At 41.2% G+C, this 16,054-nt stretch overlaps 1 protein-coding gene across 2 annotated transcripts; it reads right to left on the bottom strand.

Moving 5' to 3' along the window:
• Positions 1–59: 59 nt before the first annotated feature.
• polq (polymerase (DNA directed), theta) lies at positions 60–15,995 on the bottom strand. Of its 2 annotated transcripts, none has more exons than XM_014013268.1 (35): positions 15,713–15,995; positions 15,500–15,605; positions 14,965–15,413; positions 14,650–14,885; positions 14,238–14,414; positions 14,014–14,144; positions 13,773–13,929; positions 13,500–13,611; positions 13,206–13,407; positions 12,209–12,350; positions 11,821–11,967; positions 11,513–11,725; positions 11,288–11,430; positions 10,933–11,122; positions 10,626–10,768; positions 10,350–10,543; positions 9,766–9,890; positions 9,125–9,368; positions 7,290–8,673; positions 5,155–6,676; positions 4,849–4,989; positions 4,565–4,767; positions 3,918–4,125; positions 3,658–3,851; positions 3,445–3,573; positions 2,942–3,116; positions 2,744–2,867; positions 2,456–2,565; positions 2,268–2,350; positions 2,101–2,202; positions 1,902–2,013; positions 920–1,044; positions 699–828; positions 512–621; positions 60–428 (listed from the first exon to the last, which is right to left on the bottom strand). In XM_014013268.1, exons 1-35 carry the CDS (start codon positions 15,775–15,777, stop codon positions 315–317), a joined length of 8,142 nt encoding a protein of 2,713 aa, XP_013868722.1. In that variant the 5' UTR covers positions 15,778–15,995; the 3' UTR covers positions 60–314. The 2 variants fall into 2 exon arrangements, with proteins under 2 accessions (XP_013868722.1, XP_013868724.1); XM_014013270.1 differs by having other exon boundaries at positions 15,500–15,625; positions 15,713–15,811.
• Positions 15,996–16,054: the final 59 nt, after the last annotated feature.

Raw genomic sequence — 16,054 nt, 5'->3', positions numbered from 1 at the left:
TATTCAGAGTTCAAGCTCTGGAGTCTTTGTTTAAAGAAAAATAATCAAAACTTCTCAAATAGTCTTTTTAGTTTATTAGATTACATCTGATGTTTTCAGGACATAGTATTGTTTTAGAAAATAAACTCCATAAAGCTTTACACTGATAAATAGGTCTATGTATGTACAGGTAGTTCATTAAAAAGTTGATGTAGATTTTATGTTTAAAAAAAATGACAGGATTTTCTTACATTTCATTTATCAATGTAGTGATTTAAAAACTAGTGCAAGTAATATGCATAAATCACAAAAAAATGTTTCTTTACAAGTTTACTTCATAAATCGAGGTCCTGCAGGTTCCCCCAGCTGGGTCCCACTTTGACTTTGGCTTTTAGCTTCACATAGAGTTTCACCGCTGACTCCATCTCCCTCTTAACTATCTGTGCAACCTGACAGAAAAAAAAAAAACTTTACCCCATTTGTTATGTTTAAAAACACACTTAAATAACAAGCCAAACAATACTTTTCCAACCTGTATGAGGTCCTGTTCTGTGGTTTCATATATGAGCTCATCATGCAGCTGCAGGATGAAATAGGCTCCCCTCAGCTGAGATGACCCAGCTCTGCACGCGTTACGGTCTGCTGTAACAACAAGTGTAATTTGAATAGACGTGTATACGTGTGTTGGTGTGGAAAAAGGAGAACGGTGATGAGGTCACCTGTGTGCTGGTGAGACAGCGGCGCTGCAGGATATGTCTGCCGCAGCCGTTTCTGGATGTTCACAGTAGCAAGTTTAACAATGTCTGCTGCAGAACCCTGAACAGTTGTGTTCACTGCCTGCCGCTCTGCCTGATCGTGCCGTGGAGGACAAGAGACGGGGAGGATTAAAAATGGATTTCAAGAGTAAATTTGTGAGGAAACAGTGAAGACGAAATCTTACGTGAGCTTTGATGTGCACGTTGGTGCTGGTGATTCCAGCTAGATACCTCTTGCGGCCCATCAGGGTCTGAACATAGCCGTCCTTTATGCAGTTCTTCACCGTTTGTTTGAGGAAAGTGTTAATCCCTGGGGAAAAAAAGAGAGGCGGAGCACATGATGAGGACAGATGGATCAGGGGTCAGATTTATTAAGGATTGCGTGGAAACCATACTAAAAATGATCGTACGCCCAAAAGGCGAAAATGGCGTACACCAAAAAAAATGTCAGATTTATAAAACCATGCATACGCATCTTTCTGCGCATCTTTCCTTTATAGATCACAGCTGCACCTCAGAGTTTGTGCACAAGGTCCCGCCTCAGGTTCTGCCCTCTACACGCCCACACTCAACCATAAACAGTCAATGTAAAGTACCTCATGAATGTTAAGATGTATTTAAATCAGTCAGCTGATCAATCTCAACAGAAACGATTGGCTCAGACACGCTCTGTCGGGCATCTGGATGATGACAGGTGCTGACAACTGCTCACGTGAACAGAATGTCTAACTGATGCAGATTTTCCCTCATTTTGCAGGTTTACAGATATTTAGAGTAATTTAATGATTTTTTTTTTCAAAAACTCAGCTTCAAATTAATTTTCTCTCAAAGCCTGCAGGATGATAAAAACAATAAATAAAATTAAATAAGTCAGATAAAGTGAAATTAAATATCTGACAGTGATCATTACACAGTGTGGCTATAATTCCTCACTTCACCATCTGTGTTGCAGTTTCCCATCTCTAAAATGAGCGTACATGGGTCAGAGCTGGCTGAGGGACCGCACATTTTCACATCAAGTTTGGATTTTATAAATCACAACCTTTGCGTGAAAAGTGGCGTACGCAAGTTTCTGGGCTCGTTTTGTGCATACGCAAGCTTTATAAATCTGACCCCAGATAACACCTGCAGTGCAGACTTGCTGAATCTGACGATCATTGTAATTACCTTTGTATCTGGCTTTAAAACTCTCAATGTAGCAAGCTGCGTCGTCCTCCTCTACTCCCATCTGCTCCCCCAGGGACTTTGCTCCCATTCCATATATAATACCGTAACAGATCTGTCCACAAACACATGCACACCCAGGTGAGCTTACAGGAGAAAATCCATGCACTAATCTTTTTGTTATCTTCCTTCCTGGAAGGACCTGTTTTGCCTGTTGTCTGAGGCTGTCCTGCACAGTCTCTGGCTCGACACTTTTCCACTCTGCAGCGATGCAACGAAACACGTCTGCTCCTCCATTCAGCACCTGATAAAACACACGGTGTTGGTAACGTTTCAGTCATAAAATATATGATGTCTTGCTACACTGACCTGCAGGAGGCGCTGATCCTTTGAGAGGTGAGCCAGCACTCTCAGCTCCAGCTGGGAGTAATCAGCTGCTATAATCATTCCACCTACGGTTTAATACAGACAAACACCGCTGAGAATGTCAGGAGACATAAAGCAACAAGCAGAGGGTAAATATCAAAGTTAAAAATGAAGTATATCTTCATGCAAACCTGAGAAGGGAACGAAAGCATGTCTCATGCTGACGAAGAAGGCTGGGCCTTGTTCTGCAGGTCTGACTGTAAGTGCTGGAGCCACAGAGCATCTCTTCTTTCTGTTACAACTAAACACTGATTTTATGTAAGTGGCCATTTTTATTTGAATAAATCTGTAAAATAGAATCTATGCAGAAAGGTCTTATTAGATGAGACATTATTACATTATTCCCTCTACACAAAATAGAGGGCCCAGCTGGCACAAATGCTTCATGAGAAGATATATTTGAAATAATGTGCACTTACCCTGATTTACGAGTCATCTGGAAGCCATTTTGTGAAGGTGGGCTCTCAACTATCACTGTGGGCATGGAAATCTCAAAATCTTTGGGGACATTCTGTATGTTTGGTTCAGTGAAGCTCACTCTACCTACAAAAAAAAAGTAAATTCTCATGTTTAGAGTTACCTCAAACAAAACATCTTTCTGTATCAGTGTGTTTTACCTGTGGCTGTGTGGGTCTGGGCGATTGGATATATTCTGTCCATCTCCAGTGTAGGATGGTGTTTCTTCTCTCTCTGTAGGGGGAAGACCACTTTAGTCAAGGCGTTAGTGATCCGCCTCCACTCCAGAATCACACCCGGCAGAGGGTGCAGCGGACGAAGTTTCTCCAGAACATCCTGAGGTGGAAAATAAATCTCTCAGATCTGGGACATTAACAGTTTGAATTTGTTGCTGAAAAAACGCTGAAACGTCTCTGTATGCTCCTTAAAATATTACACAGAATTAGATTCATCATCCCAAATATATTAAGTGTATTGATCAGCATTTTTTTAATTTTAGAGTTTTAAATAATGAACTATGAATCATAAAGCTTCATATTAGAATTAAAAGAAGACATTCTTTGAAGGAAATAATTTCATAGTGATGTGTGATAATTACACTGTCTAAACAAACTTTTCCTTAAAAAACGAGTAATTAGGTTTTGTTTTGAGATTAAATTTGTACCTTTGTGGTGCTGAACTGCTTTCCCAGGCGAACTCTGCCGCCACCTCTCCTGGTGTAACCCAGAGTCTTCTTACTTCTTGGTCCACCTATGTCACCATTTGGAGGTAAATGGAGCTCCAAGAACAGCACCTACGGAGTGTACATGAGCAGAAAATGAGTTGTTATGAAACACTGGAGTTAAAAATCACAGCTGAGGCGCAGAAAGAGTCGGACCTGTGCTATGTCATCGACACTAGTGAGGGAGAAGGTGTGTCCTGCCAGGCTGTAAGCTTCGATCTCCAGAGCTGAAAGTTTGGCTTGCATCACGTGTTTTTGCCTCTCACACTCGTCCACGCTGAAACCTACTCCATTCAACTCCAGCAGGGCCAGACACACCTGGGAGGGCATCTCTTTGTTCCTGAATAAATCTGCCAAAACAGAGTCTATAAACATCTCATTTGCACCAAACCCTTAAAAAGAGAGTGATTTTATACCCAGTGTGCCATCTTTCTCCAACAGTTCAGTGAGATGGTTCATCACGGCGTGGATGAGAACGCTCTGGGTCGCTGCCCTGACACGAGGACAGTGTGAATGTCCACTACCGAGACCGTCCAGCAGGGGTAATTCTTCAGGACAGTAGACCGTCACCATGTTTGTGAGCGTCCTTTCCTCACTGCTAGGGTCCAGCAGCCAGCACGCAACCTGTAGAAAGAATTTGTCACTTTTTTTCCAACATTTTAAAAATTTGTAGAAAAATAAAAACACCCAATATATCCTGAAGGCAGAAAAATAATAATGTTTAAAACTTTGTGTTTCAGTGTGATTGTGAAGAAATTAATGTCTTATAGAATTGAAAATGTTGGAGACTTGCTTTCAGAGACAACTTGTTGGGTCAGTTCGCTAAGTGGTCAATCCTGAGTAAATCCACTGACTTTAAATCAATACTAGAGTTGTAGATTATTTTCTTTAAAACATATGAAATATTGGATAAATTCTTTGTACGACTCTACAAACTTTATTTTAAGAGTTGCTTGGTAAGTATGTCGGAAAATGTAAAGAATGAAAATAATTTTCCTCTACTTTTCAAAATAACTAAGTACTAATAGAAGAACAGAGTGCACATTTGATCTGATTTTCTCACCTTCAGGTCTTCACAGCTTCCCTCCAGGCTGATGCCACAACTCATTACTAGCGTCTTGTACACCTCGATGACGTCATATGTGACTATCACTCTCCCTTTGTGACCGGCTGGTTGTTGGCTGAGGAGGAGCTTCACCTGCTCCAACCTTTTACTTACGGGCAACTCATCATCCAGTGGAGGAGGAGCCAGACTTGAGCTCAGACCTGATGAGGACAAAACAAATTTAAGAATGGAAACTCTAAAATAGCGCAACTGTGTTTTAGTATCCGTGTGTTTTTTAGGACCTTTGCTTTGCTTCTGCTGCAGACAGATGTAGTATGCATCTCTTGATCCCCAGCAGACAGACAGTCCAATCAAAACAAGATCTTCATTGTCCCTTAGTGGAAAACCATCAGTCGGGTTAGGCTTCTGATATACTGCTGATGCTAAGCAAGCAAACATAGATAAAGAGACATTTAACATTTTTAAACTGTGCGGCACACACAAAAAAAAGACTTTTTCACACAAATACTAGGCATATAATGAGGTAAATACTTGGCAAACATTTAAACATAATAATAATGTGACATTTGTTTTAATGTTTTAGTTACCTCGCTGCCTGTGCTTGCTCTTCTCACAGGCCAAAGCGATAGAAAAACGCTCCTTTGTTTTCCACTCTCTAACAAACGTATCAAAAAGGCGCCTATCGCTCGCCACGTCTATGATGGAGAACATCCCAGAGTCGCTGCAACAGAATGAAGCTTCCTGGGACAGCTGCAGAGTAAAACCCTCACTCACCGGTGACTCTGTGTCAGAAGGAGGTTTTGGCTGTGGGTAGTGGGGAGGAGGAGGAGAAGGAGATGCTGACTCTGTGGGAAAGTAAAGGTCCTGGCTGGTGTTAGAACTCAAACGTACAGCAGATTTCATTTCCTTTATTGTCACTCTATTTGCTTCCTGTTTACTGACAGAAGCACACGCGGCGTCTGACAGGTGATTGTAGTTTCCTGTTTGAGGTGTGGGATGGTTTTTGGCTGCTGGTTTGTCTTGAAAATGATTTGAGGGAGTGGACTGTTGACGTGGCTGAGCGGTGACAGGTGACTGCACAGAGGTAGTCAGTTTTATTCTCGGGGTGACTGGTGGTCTTTCTTGAGTTGGGGGAATGAGGTCGCCAGCAGAGTCTGGTCTCTCTGGTGTGTTCTCCCTCTCGTGTCTTGAACCCTTGTGGTAGAAGATGTTTTTGTCAGCGTCAGACTGGGACATCTTTCTTTTCCTTCCTAGTTGCACCTCTTGCTGTGGTAACTCTGGAACACCTGGTGTATTTGAGGCAGCAGCTTGTGTCTGAAGGTTTTCTGAACCTGACTGGTCAGACATACTGGGCCAGCGGTCAAAGATTTCCTGTAAACTAGGGCTGCAATAAAGAGCATTTTCAGAGTCATTTTGGACATGTAGATGTGTAAAAACAGCATTATTAACTTTTTCTCCATTTTTTCCCTCCTCGACACCATTTTCACGAATCATTTCCTGCCTCCCATTTGGTTCAACATCTTTACTATTAAATGGTTTTCTAGTATGTGCTTGATGATTATCAGCTTTCTCCTGGTCACACTCATTTTGAATAGTAGCAGGAAGCAGTGGCTGTATGTGTCCAAGCTGTGAAATGAACAGTGGTTCATCACAAATATCACGGTCTTCGTTTGGTTGCTGGAGCTCTTGTTCGCTCTCAGTCCTCTTTGTGTGTCTCAAAAAGCTCTGTCTATCCAGGAAGTGTTCACCCACCAAGAGCGAGTCCCCCCACTCCGACAGATTAAAGGAGGACTCCCCCCATTGAGCTGCCTCCTGCTCTTCTGCTTCTTGGTTGGCGAGAAGCTCGCTGCGACGTCTCTGGTGGGTTGAAGGAAGAGGACAATCCACGGCGACCTCCTGGCTTGAAGACTGTTCCTGATCTGGCTGGTCAGGCATCTGGTTTGGCCTCAGAGCTACCAGCAGAGGGCTGTCGTACATGCTGTCGAACAGGAAGCTGCTGCTTCTGTTGGGACTCGCGGCAGCAGCTGGATTAGCCTCAGGGACCAGATCATCACACGCATCTTCATCTTTATCTTGGTCGTTACCACCACCAGCTGGATTAGAGGACATCTGTGACAACAGATTTAGATTTTTAAAAAAGGACAGTGATATTTGTGACCCATCACATCGAAACGAGGATCAAGTCCAAAAGTGGAATGTGGAAAAATAGGCAGATATAGGGCTTTGATGTGCAAAAATTGCATTTTGTCAAAATATAATGTTTGATTTGAATGAATTGTTTGAAATATAATCCTAAAAAATTATTTTGAACCTTTTTTTTTATTTTGAGGAAAAACGCACTACATTTTTGAATTTTTCCCCGTGAGCTAGCAATGTTTTTGTTTCTTTTCAACTGGGAAATCTTAATATACAAATAATACTGTATTTGAGGTTTCCTCTTTATATTGACATCAAAAATTACTCAATAACTTTACATAAAATTAGGATCCAGACCAAACAGTAACGTATTATCGTAACCAACAAAACAAATTAAGTCACATCTCCGGAAAAGCTTATGATATTAGAATGATCCGGGTATCAAAATGTAGCTTTTAAAGCCAGGAATCTGAAAATGTAATTACCGGTAGGTCATTTTGTCCAAATTTGACTTAATCCTCATTTTGATATGATGGGTCACATTTGTATTCATGATTATTTTATTAAAGATGATAAAGTCACTTACATTGTGGCAGGTGTTAAGAATGAGCTCCATTTGGCTATCTGTGAGAGAAGTATTGAATCTTGGAGACGCTATGTTGAGGCCTTCTAGTTCATTTCTTCTCACATCTGCTTTTACTATTTCGTCTTCTCTCGCCAACTGCATCTCTACCACCCGATCTTTACTTTCATCTCTGCAGATCTGCTGAGCGATGATTCTTTCTGTCTGAGTGTCCAGGTCAAAGCTGTTGCCAAAACTTTCTCCATCCGTGTTCACCTGTTCCTCAGCTTCGTCATCGGACTTATTGCCTGCATAGAGCTCAGGGGATGAAAATTTATCCACCACTCTGTCATCAGTCCTTCTTCTCTTGGCCTCGGGAGTGAACGGGGGGTGAAAAGCAGGAGACAAGGACAGGGGAGAGTTTATCATATCTGCAAGTGTAGGTGTAGAGACAGCTTGAGGGTCTTCCTTCATAAGGGAAGGTGCTGTAGTTTTCCTGTCTGATCTTTCAGCAAGCTCTACATCATCCTGCGGGGTTTTGCTTGTTTGCATGGACTGAAGGACTTTACTTAATGCTCTGGAGTGCTTCGGTCTCCGCGGGAGCAGAGGGGATACTGTAAGCTTTGTGAGGGACTCTTCTTTTTCTGTGCTTGTGGACACACTTTGTTGTTCTAGACAAGATATTGGGGCTCTGAAACGTGGAGGTGGTGCTGGAGAAAGTAACGGCTGAGGATGTGGAGGAATATGAGGCAGAGGGCTGGAAATGATCTCATCCAACTCCTGGGTTAAGTTTCTTTCTACAGCAGGGTGATCCAAATTAGGATGCTCTGGTGTAGTTGATACACTTCTTTTAGTCATCTCTCCCAATTTTGGGTTGAATTTTTTGCATTTCTCGCCTTCCTGCTTTAACCGTTCTTTTTTGTTGTTTTCTTTAAAAAAAGATTTGTTGCTTATTGTTGATTTATTTGCCATTTCTTCTGTGTTTTCTTTGTCTCCTTCAACCAGAACTTCCCTGACTTTTTGCCTGATTTTTGGTTCAGACATATCTTGATTTCTTGTGTCTTCTTCTTCCCCATCATTCCCATCAACCATCCTCCTCTCAGTGTTATTGTCTCTCCTAATCTCCTCTCTGTGCACCTCAGCGACTCTGCTCTTCTGCTCTGTAGCCCTGTCTCCACTGGGCTGATCGTCAGGGATGCAAGTAGAAGGACACCCTGGTGGAAGCGCTGCTGGATCCCACTTAATTCCCAACTGAGCAAGGTCTTCCTGAAGAAGGAGCCTTGCCTCTGAGACGATCTCAACAGCGGCTTCCTGTTCTGTCAGAGCCCGTCCACCTGTGACCCACACGCAGCGCAGGTTTCGCCTCTCCGCTGCCTCCGTCTCACTCTCGTCCACAGCACGCTTAGAGCTGATGATCCCAACAAAACTAGTCACTTTAAATCTAGATTCTCAGTCTTTGCACAGTTTCATTGTGGACTAATTGAAAGATGTTCAAAACGAATTTGCTGCTTGTTTTATTCCTTAATGGTCTAATTAATAAGGTTTCAATATGTTTATTTAAGCTCACACTAAATGAGAGAAGAATAGAAATTACAAACTTGATTAAATGTGCATCAGTAACTATTGTACTTTTAAATTAGTTTGATTGTTTTGAGAATTTGGCCAAGCTACTGGCCAACTCCATGTTATTAGAAGCTACTGAGCAACTGAAAATCTATACAAATGTATTTATTTATTTTCCAAAAACCTAACTGGGAATTAGAAAGTTGTAGCTTTAATGCTGTGTGACCGTTGCAGCTAAACTTATACACATCAGAAATACATATTATTGGAATAAACAAAAATTGGTGCACACGTACCTCTTGAATGGGATCACATTCCGCAAGGCTTTCTCCACATCAGCTACAGAGGCCCTGGCAAGTTCAGCAACAGTACAGAGACTTTGGGCGTAGAGCGCTCTGGCTCGTGTTGCGTTCAGAAGAGAAATCCTGACCAGATCGACTAGTTCCCTCTGGACTCCAAAGCTCAGCCTGGTCTGGTACTGAGACAACAGCAGCTCCATGTTGTGCCAACCCAGACGCTTACAGAACACTGTTACCATACCTGAGGGGATGAAAATGTTGTCTAATAGTGGTCTAAAAGTGGCCAATGGTGTAGATTTCTGACGGTGAAATTGAACTGTTTTTCTTTATTTGAATGTAAGACTTTTATAAACATATGGATCCAGAGAAACTACATCTCATCTCAGATGCATTTTAATATCCAACCTGCTTCTGACGCCAAGTCATTATAAACCATCCTACAGCAACTTGATGTATTCCTGACTCTAACCAAACTATGATAATCTGGAGACACCAGTGTTTAAAATGAGCCTACAGTGCATCTATAATGTATAACAAAACCTTTCCCAATTCTTGAGTTACTCCTATTTACTGTAATCATTTGCAGACTTTAAAATCAGTATATTTAACGGTGTAATCTATGCAGACACAAACAGTACCTGCATATGTAGACGCCGACTGCTGCAGAGACTGGAGCTGCCCACGGCTGCAGTTGTATTTTGATGCAACAGTTCCCAAAGGAACCTCGTTGACCAGATCTTGTAGGACAAGAGTCGTGAAAAACCTGTAAAGAGATTTAAAAGGTGGTTCTTCAGAGGATATTTATCCAGGTTAGTTTCTATGGAATGAATGAAGTCTGCACACTTATTCTTCAGCACAAGACTGATTTAAATACAGTATACTGTTAGATGGCACTGAACTTTTTAACTTAGGTAGATTGGTAAATAGGTACAAATATTATATATAAGATTTTGGTGCAATGCATTTAATGTTTTTTAATTGACCAGAACAGAAGGCAAAGTTAATGAAGGTCTTCTGCAGGTTTGTATAGTGTGCAAGAGTGACTTTTTTGCTTGTTTGGATTTATTATCTATCTTGGATGCACCACTTTTGTGTACTAGATGTGCAAAGTATTTTTGTTTCTTCTTAGCTAAACAGAAAACAAATGTGAATTTGAGAAGTTGTTAGTAAAAAGATCTACATAAAGTTGGTACTTTATGTGAAATGATGAAGTGGGCTTTACCGTTTATGAATAGCCATTTGTCTGAGCTGCTTCTCTGTCTTGGCAACAAGTTTGCCGCTGACGGATCGAGCTAAGAAACCCTCCTGGACACCGACCAGCTCTGCCACCCTCTTCATCGACGACGGCAGCTGCTCCCACAAGCAAAAGAACTGATACCAGTCTATGGTGGTCCACTCTGCGTACAGTGGGGTGATCTGAAATTTACAACATAGGATTTTACTTTAAAAAAATTTTTTTTGCTAATTGCACAAAAGGAGTTTAAAAGAGTCACAATACCAGATAGAGAATGTGCAAATCATTTTCAAGCACAAAGCCCTTCATGGCCCGCTGGAGATCTGCAAAAATTCCCAGAGCTTCTGGAGGAGAGAGGGAGGAAGAAAGAGTGGCGGCACCAAGTTGTGTTGGACAGTACCGCTCATCTGGAAATGCAGAATCATCAGAGAATGTGCAATGATTAACCTTACAGGGAAAGCATTAGATAAAAATATATTAAATGTCAATTGTTACTTGTCATGTTGTACAGCAGCGCTGTTAAATTTGTATATGTCAAGTTAAAAGTAATAAGAAAAAGCACTGCAGTCACCTTGTCCATCCTTCTGAATACTAATGAATTCATTTTCCATCAGCCATTCAACACAGGCCTCAATAGCTCCTCTGTTTGCCTCTTCATTAGACTCTTTCTTGCCATCACATTTTATGCTTGCAGCTAAAAGTGAACATGAAGCATACTGGCTCACATCCTGTGGAGTGCTGGCAACACCACCAACAACTATCTGGAGGAAGAAAAAGACAAAAAAAATTAAGTCTTTCAGATAAAGCTAACTACTTTTACCATAAAATGCTGCAAAAATGACAATACTGTGAGGACATCTAGTTTAATCTATCAGCAGCAATATGCAGATTGATTGTTGAGAATTTACGTTTGATGTTAATCATACCTCCAGGATGGCTCTCAGCATGCTGGTGGTCACACCGTCACCCTCCCTTCTCACCAGGCAGCTCTTGATTGGCTGAAGAACCCCGTTAAGGAGACTAATACCTTTCTGACGCTCTGCCTGTTTACACACCAGCACACTTTCACCTACAGTACAGGAACAGAGTAAAGGACACTAAAAATACACCCAAAGTTAAAAAAAAGTTTATTCTCTTTCTTCTCTTCATACCTATAGTGTCCACTCCTTTTCTTCCTGCTCGTCCTGCCATCTGTTTGTATGTGAGCGGATCCAGCAAGCGTCCGCTGAACGTTGGGGTTCGGATGATGACCCGACGGGCAGGAAGATTAACCCCTGAAGAGAGGGTAGATGTGGCAGCCAGGACTCGGACCAAGCCCTGACGGAATGCCCCCTCCAACACGTCACGCTCATCAAATGTCAAACCTGTTGAGAGAAACTTTATCTTATATTCATCATCATTTTTTAAAAAGGTTGCATTCTGGTTTGTTGTTTGTTAGAGTTTGAGTGAATGTGTTCACCAGCGTGATGGAAGGCCACTCCCCACGGTACAGTGCGCTGCAGGGTGGGGTCTAAACCTGCTGGCGTTCGCCGCAGCTGAGCCTTAACATCCTCCAGGCCCTCCTGATCCAGATCCACCGGCTGTGGCTGAGCTTCACCCCGACGATCTGGAACAAAAACCACACAATCAGAGCTTTTTGATACCTTCTACTCTAAAACGATACCAACTCAAAGCAAACAAAACATGCAGAAACATCACATATACAATTGTTTTACCTAGTTAGTTTCAATTCAGTCACTTTTCAGTCACTTCTGAACTATATTTTAATTTAAATATAATATATGTATATATAAATATATATTTATTTATTGTTTTTATTTTTCATTTATGCTTTTTCTCATTCCTACCGCTTTGTCTGAGATTGAAGAACTCTCTAGCGATAATATCTGCCAGTTTTTCACACCAGTTCTTCGAGGGGCAGAACAGGAGCACAGAGTGGCCTTCTGTCACCGTCTCATAACACAAACTCACAATGTGCTCATCATCACCCTTTAAACAGAAAAAACAAGCACTCATACAAACGAGAAAAATATCTGAAAAAACTGCACTTATTTCAAAATAGTTTTTGTGCAATATAAAATGTAAACAAAACAGAATGCTGTGATTTATTATTTTGTTTTTCTTTATACTGACCTTATATTTTGCCTCACTGAACACATTTTTCTGAATGCCCTTCTGAATAACAATTCAAAATCAACTTTTTGTTTGAAAAATCATGTTGAGATATAAAAATGACGCTTCCAACAAAATGAGTCTGAAAGGATAAAACCCTGTCTGTTATATGTGTTTGTTAAATCCTCGGGTGAACCTGCTTTTAAAAACAAATCAGCTCAGCAATATTCAAATGAAAGTTAAAACTACCATAAAAATTATAAATAAATAAATAAATACATTGATTTTGTTTTCTATAAGCCTGGGGGAGTGTAAGATGAGCTGAACTGAAGTGGAAAACTGATCGACTGCCAAACCAAAATCTGACTCTGCATTTTCAAGACTTCTGAGAAGGACTGCCAAAAAATTTTAAGCTGGAAATTGATTTAGCATATAAAACCAAATAAGCTGGTCTTTTGAGCTGCCAAATGCCTACAGTGATATTAAAAGAAACAGTGATGCACAGAAGCATCCCTCTGTTTTAACATTTGACAAACCTATTGCTGGCAACCCTTTATAAAGTTGATTTCAAACAGCAATTAGATTGACAAGTAACATTTCATAATGTATGTTGTCTCTGTGTTGCTTTTGATCAAACATGGAGTTTAGGCAATCTGTGCCTCACAATATTTAGCCTTTTTGGGGGGATAAAGTATCTTTTATAAACTATGAATTATGAACAATCCCATTTACCTTGATATTGAGAGCAGGAGTGAACTGCCTCACCACAGAGAGGCTCTTATCAAAGATGTTACAGCCCACTTTGAGATGTTCCTGCAGGGGTACAGGTCTGTAGCCTGTCTGATAAAGCTCTGCATCTAACCAGCCAGCCAGGAGTGAGAGATTTGGCAAAGTGGCGCTCATACCAATTATCTGTACACCCTCTGAAAGAGACCTGTAGAAAAACTAATTAACACATTTTGCAAAGAATTTGCATTGTTTTAAAGAAACTACAAAGGTTTCAAAAACAAAAGTAACAACTCAGACCCTGTGCTACTCTGCTTCTGTGCAATGTAGCGAATTTTGGTGAGGAGCAGTTCCAGCAGGTATCCTCTTCCAGAATCTCCAACCATATGCAACTCATCTACCACCACCATTCCTAGCAAAAATACCATGCTTAAAAACAGCATATTCTACTGATTTATTATTTAATCTGTTAGTCTATAAACAAAAAAGTAATAGAAAAAAACAGGATTTCAAAGCAAATCTTTAAAACTAGCTGGTATTTAATCATGTGTACAGTTATAACGAACATATTACCAAGAAGATCCATGTTATCTTCTTCAATGAGTCTGTTGATTAAAGAATTGGCTTTTTCTATGGTGCAAACAGCCACATCCAGTGTTGTGAAACCTCCAGCGGCTGAAGTGCTGCCCATGTAACCCCCCACACGAATGCCAGCTTCTTCAAAAACGCTCTGCAAAGACAGAGATATAAATCTAATATCTGCACATAAACAATAAAGTGTGCAAAACATGCATTCTGTCCATCGTTTTGTCACCTGAAGGTAGTGCATCTTCTCCTTGGCCACAGAAACAAATGGCAATATGAAGAGAGCTTTTCTTCTGGTCACCAACACGCGCTTCAGCATCAGCAGCTCTGACACCAGAGTTTTGCCGGCACTGGTGGGTGCTAAATTTGTTAAAAACAAAGACTTTTTTTTTTAAAAAGAGAGACCATAAAGACATGTTTTTGTGATTAACTTTGTAGGACAATGTTCCTTACCGGAGTACACCAGGTTCCCCCCCTGCAGCACCCGTCCCATAGTGAGACACTGAGCCTGCCATTCAAACATCTGAGTGACTCCATGTTTCTGGTAGCGCTCTAAAACAGGCTTTGGTAAACCCCAGCTGGATAACAGCAGTTTTTCGGCCTGCTGTACAGGAGCACATAGGGCAACGCCTACAGAGGAGCACAACATACAAACATTATACATGGTATTTAATCAAACTATTATCAAAAATCCCAAACTAAGCATTCACTATGCCCACTGCCCCCAACTGTGTTTAATATGCATTATTTGCCCCCATCTTCATGACTATCCTAATCTGATGGAATGTAAGTTTTCTAAGACAGATACGCAAACAAAAAGCCTAAATAAATGAAGGGTTTTCTGCCGTGGTTGAAAAGGCTTCACCTGGCTGAGGAAGCGTGTCACTGAGAGTGCTGAGCTCCAAGCCGGTGGGGACTGTGAGCACAGAAGCCGACTGATTCTGTAGCGATTGCTGGAGCTTGGCCCTCTTCGTAGCTGCAGCGAGTCGGGTGGGGCTGAACAAGATATAGTTTGTGGATACATCCAGGGCTGGCTCATCATTCTTGCTCAACCTATGTGTGTCGTTGCTAGAAGGAGAGTTTTTTCTTGTGGCCATCAACCTAATTACGAACACAGACAGTGAGCAGGTTGATGCAAAAACATCTGAAAGAAGACAGTAATAATTCAGTCAGGACTTACGGGTTCGAGCTGCCTGCTTTCTGACTGTTTCGTGTTTCCTGACGAGGCAGAATGCTGGCACAGGAAGGTTTTGAACTGTTGTTGTCTTGGTTCACATTCCCAGAGTCCTCACTGAAGAGAAGCTTCTGAGCAAGGTCTTTGCAGTCGGATCTCACTCCTGGTCTTTTTATATCCCCCAAAAACTGAGGACCCGGGAATCTGTCTGTGTGCTGAAGACATGCCCCATTTCTCATCTGCATCAAATCTCTCTCCTTTTTACTGAGTACAGTAAGTGTACCGGGTCGTGGAAACGCAGAAGCGGCTGATGATGTTGGCTCTTCTTTATTTTGCCTGTTCCCCAAACAAGACTTGTCTATTACAGCTTTTGAAATATCAACAGCATCCAAAACCTGCAGGATCTCTTCATCAAGAGCTAAAGTAGATTCTTCCTGTAACACAGGTTTTCCACCCTAAAAGAAAACAACAGTACACATTTGTTTAGTAAACACTGTTAAAAGTTGATGCTAAAAAAATTGCATAAAAACTTCACACTCACCATGAGGCTATGTTTGTTGATGCCATGTGTTTTGTTTGTTTTGTCGGACAGAGAACATGTTTTCTGCAGCACTTTCCCATTTTCATATGGCACATCATCTAGGATGCTATGCTCAGAAATACATAACTGTAATCAGACGTTTTCAAGCAACAGAGATATGTATAAATCCTACAATATCAAAAGAAACAAAGTAGAACTGTAATCTAACCGTACCTTGTCTTCTTTTTGATTTGGTGCTGTCCCAAGTAGCTTTTCTTTTTCAGAGGACCCGAGGTCATGCTCCTAAATTGGACTACTTTTGACAAAAGTGTTTTAATGTTAATTTAACGTGGCATGCGTGATTACGTAACTCTTTTCCCGGAAATAAAAAAAATATATTTTATGTTTTTGGAAATAGGCAAAAACAAGCGTCAGTTACTCACAATTTATTTTGAATTGCTATGTGTAAATAACCCCTCTTGGGTAATACAAACAAACCTAAAATCAAAAAGGCCGCCGGAGGTCCACCCCTAAAATTGTCCGATGGAAAACACCCTGCCCTCATCGAAGGTTCCT

The sequence above is a fragment of the Austrofundulus limnaeus genome, unplaced genomic scaffold (assembly GCF_001266775.1).
Source record: "Austrofundulus limnaeus strain Quisiro unplaced genomic scaffold, Austrofundulus_limnaeus-1.0 Scaffold99, whole genome shotgun sequence".
Lineage (NCBI taxonomy): Eukaryota > Metazoa > Chordata > Actinopteri > Cyprinodontiformes > Rivulidae > Austrofundulus > Austrofundulus limnaeus.
Note: the sequence above shows the minus strand (reverse complement) of the source record. Positions and strands in the feature narration are given on the sequence as shown.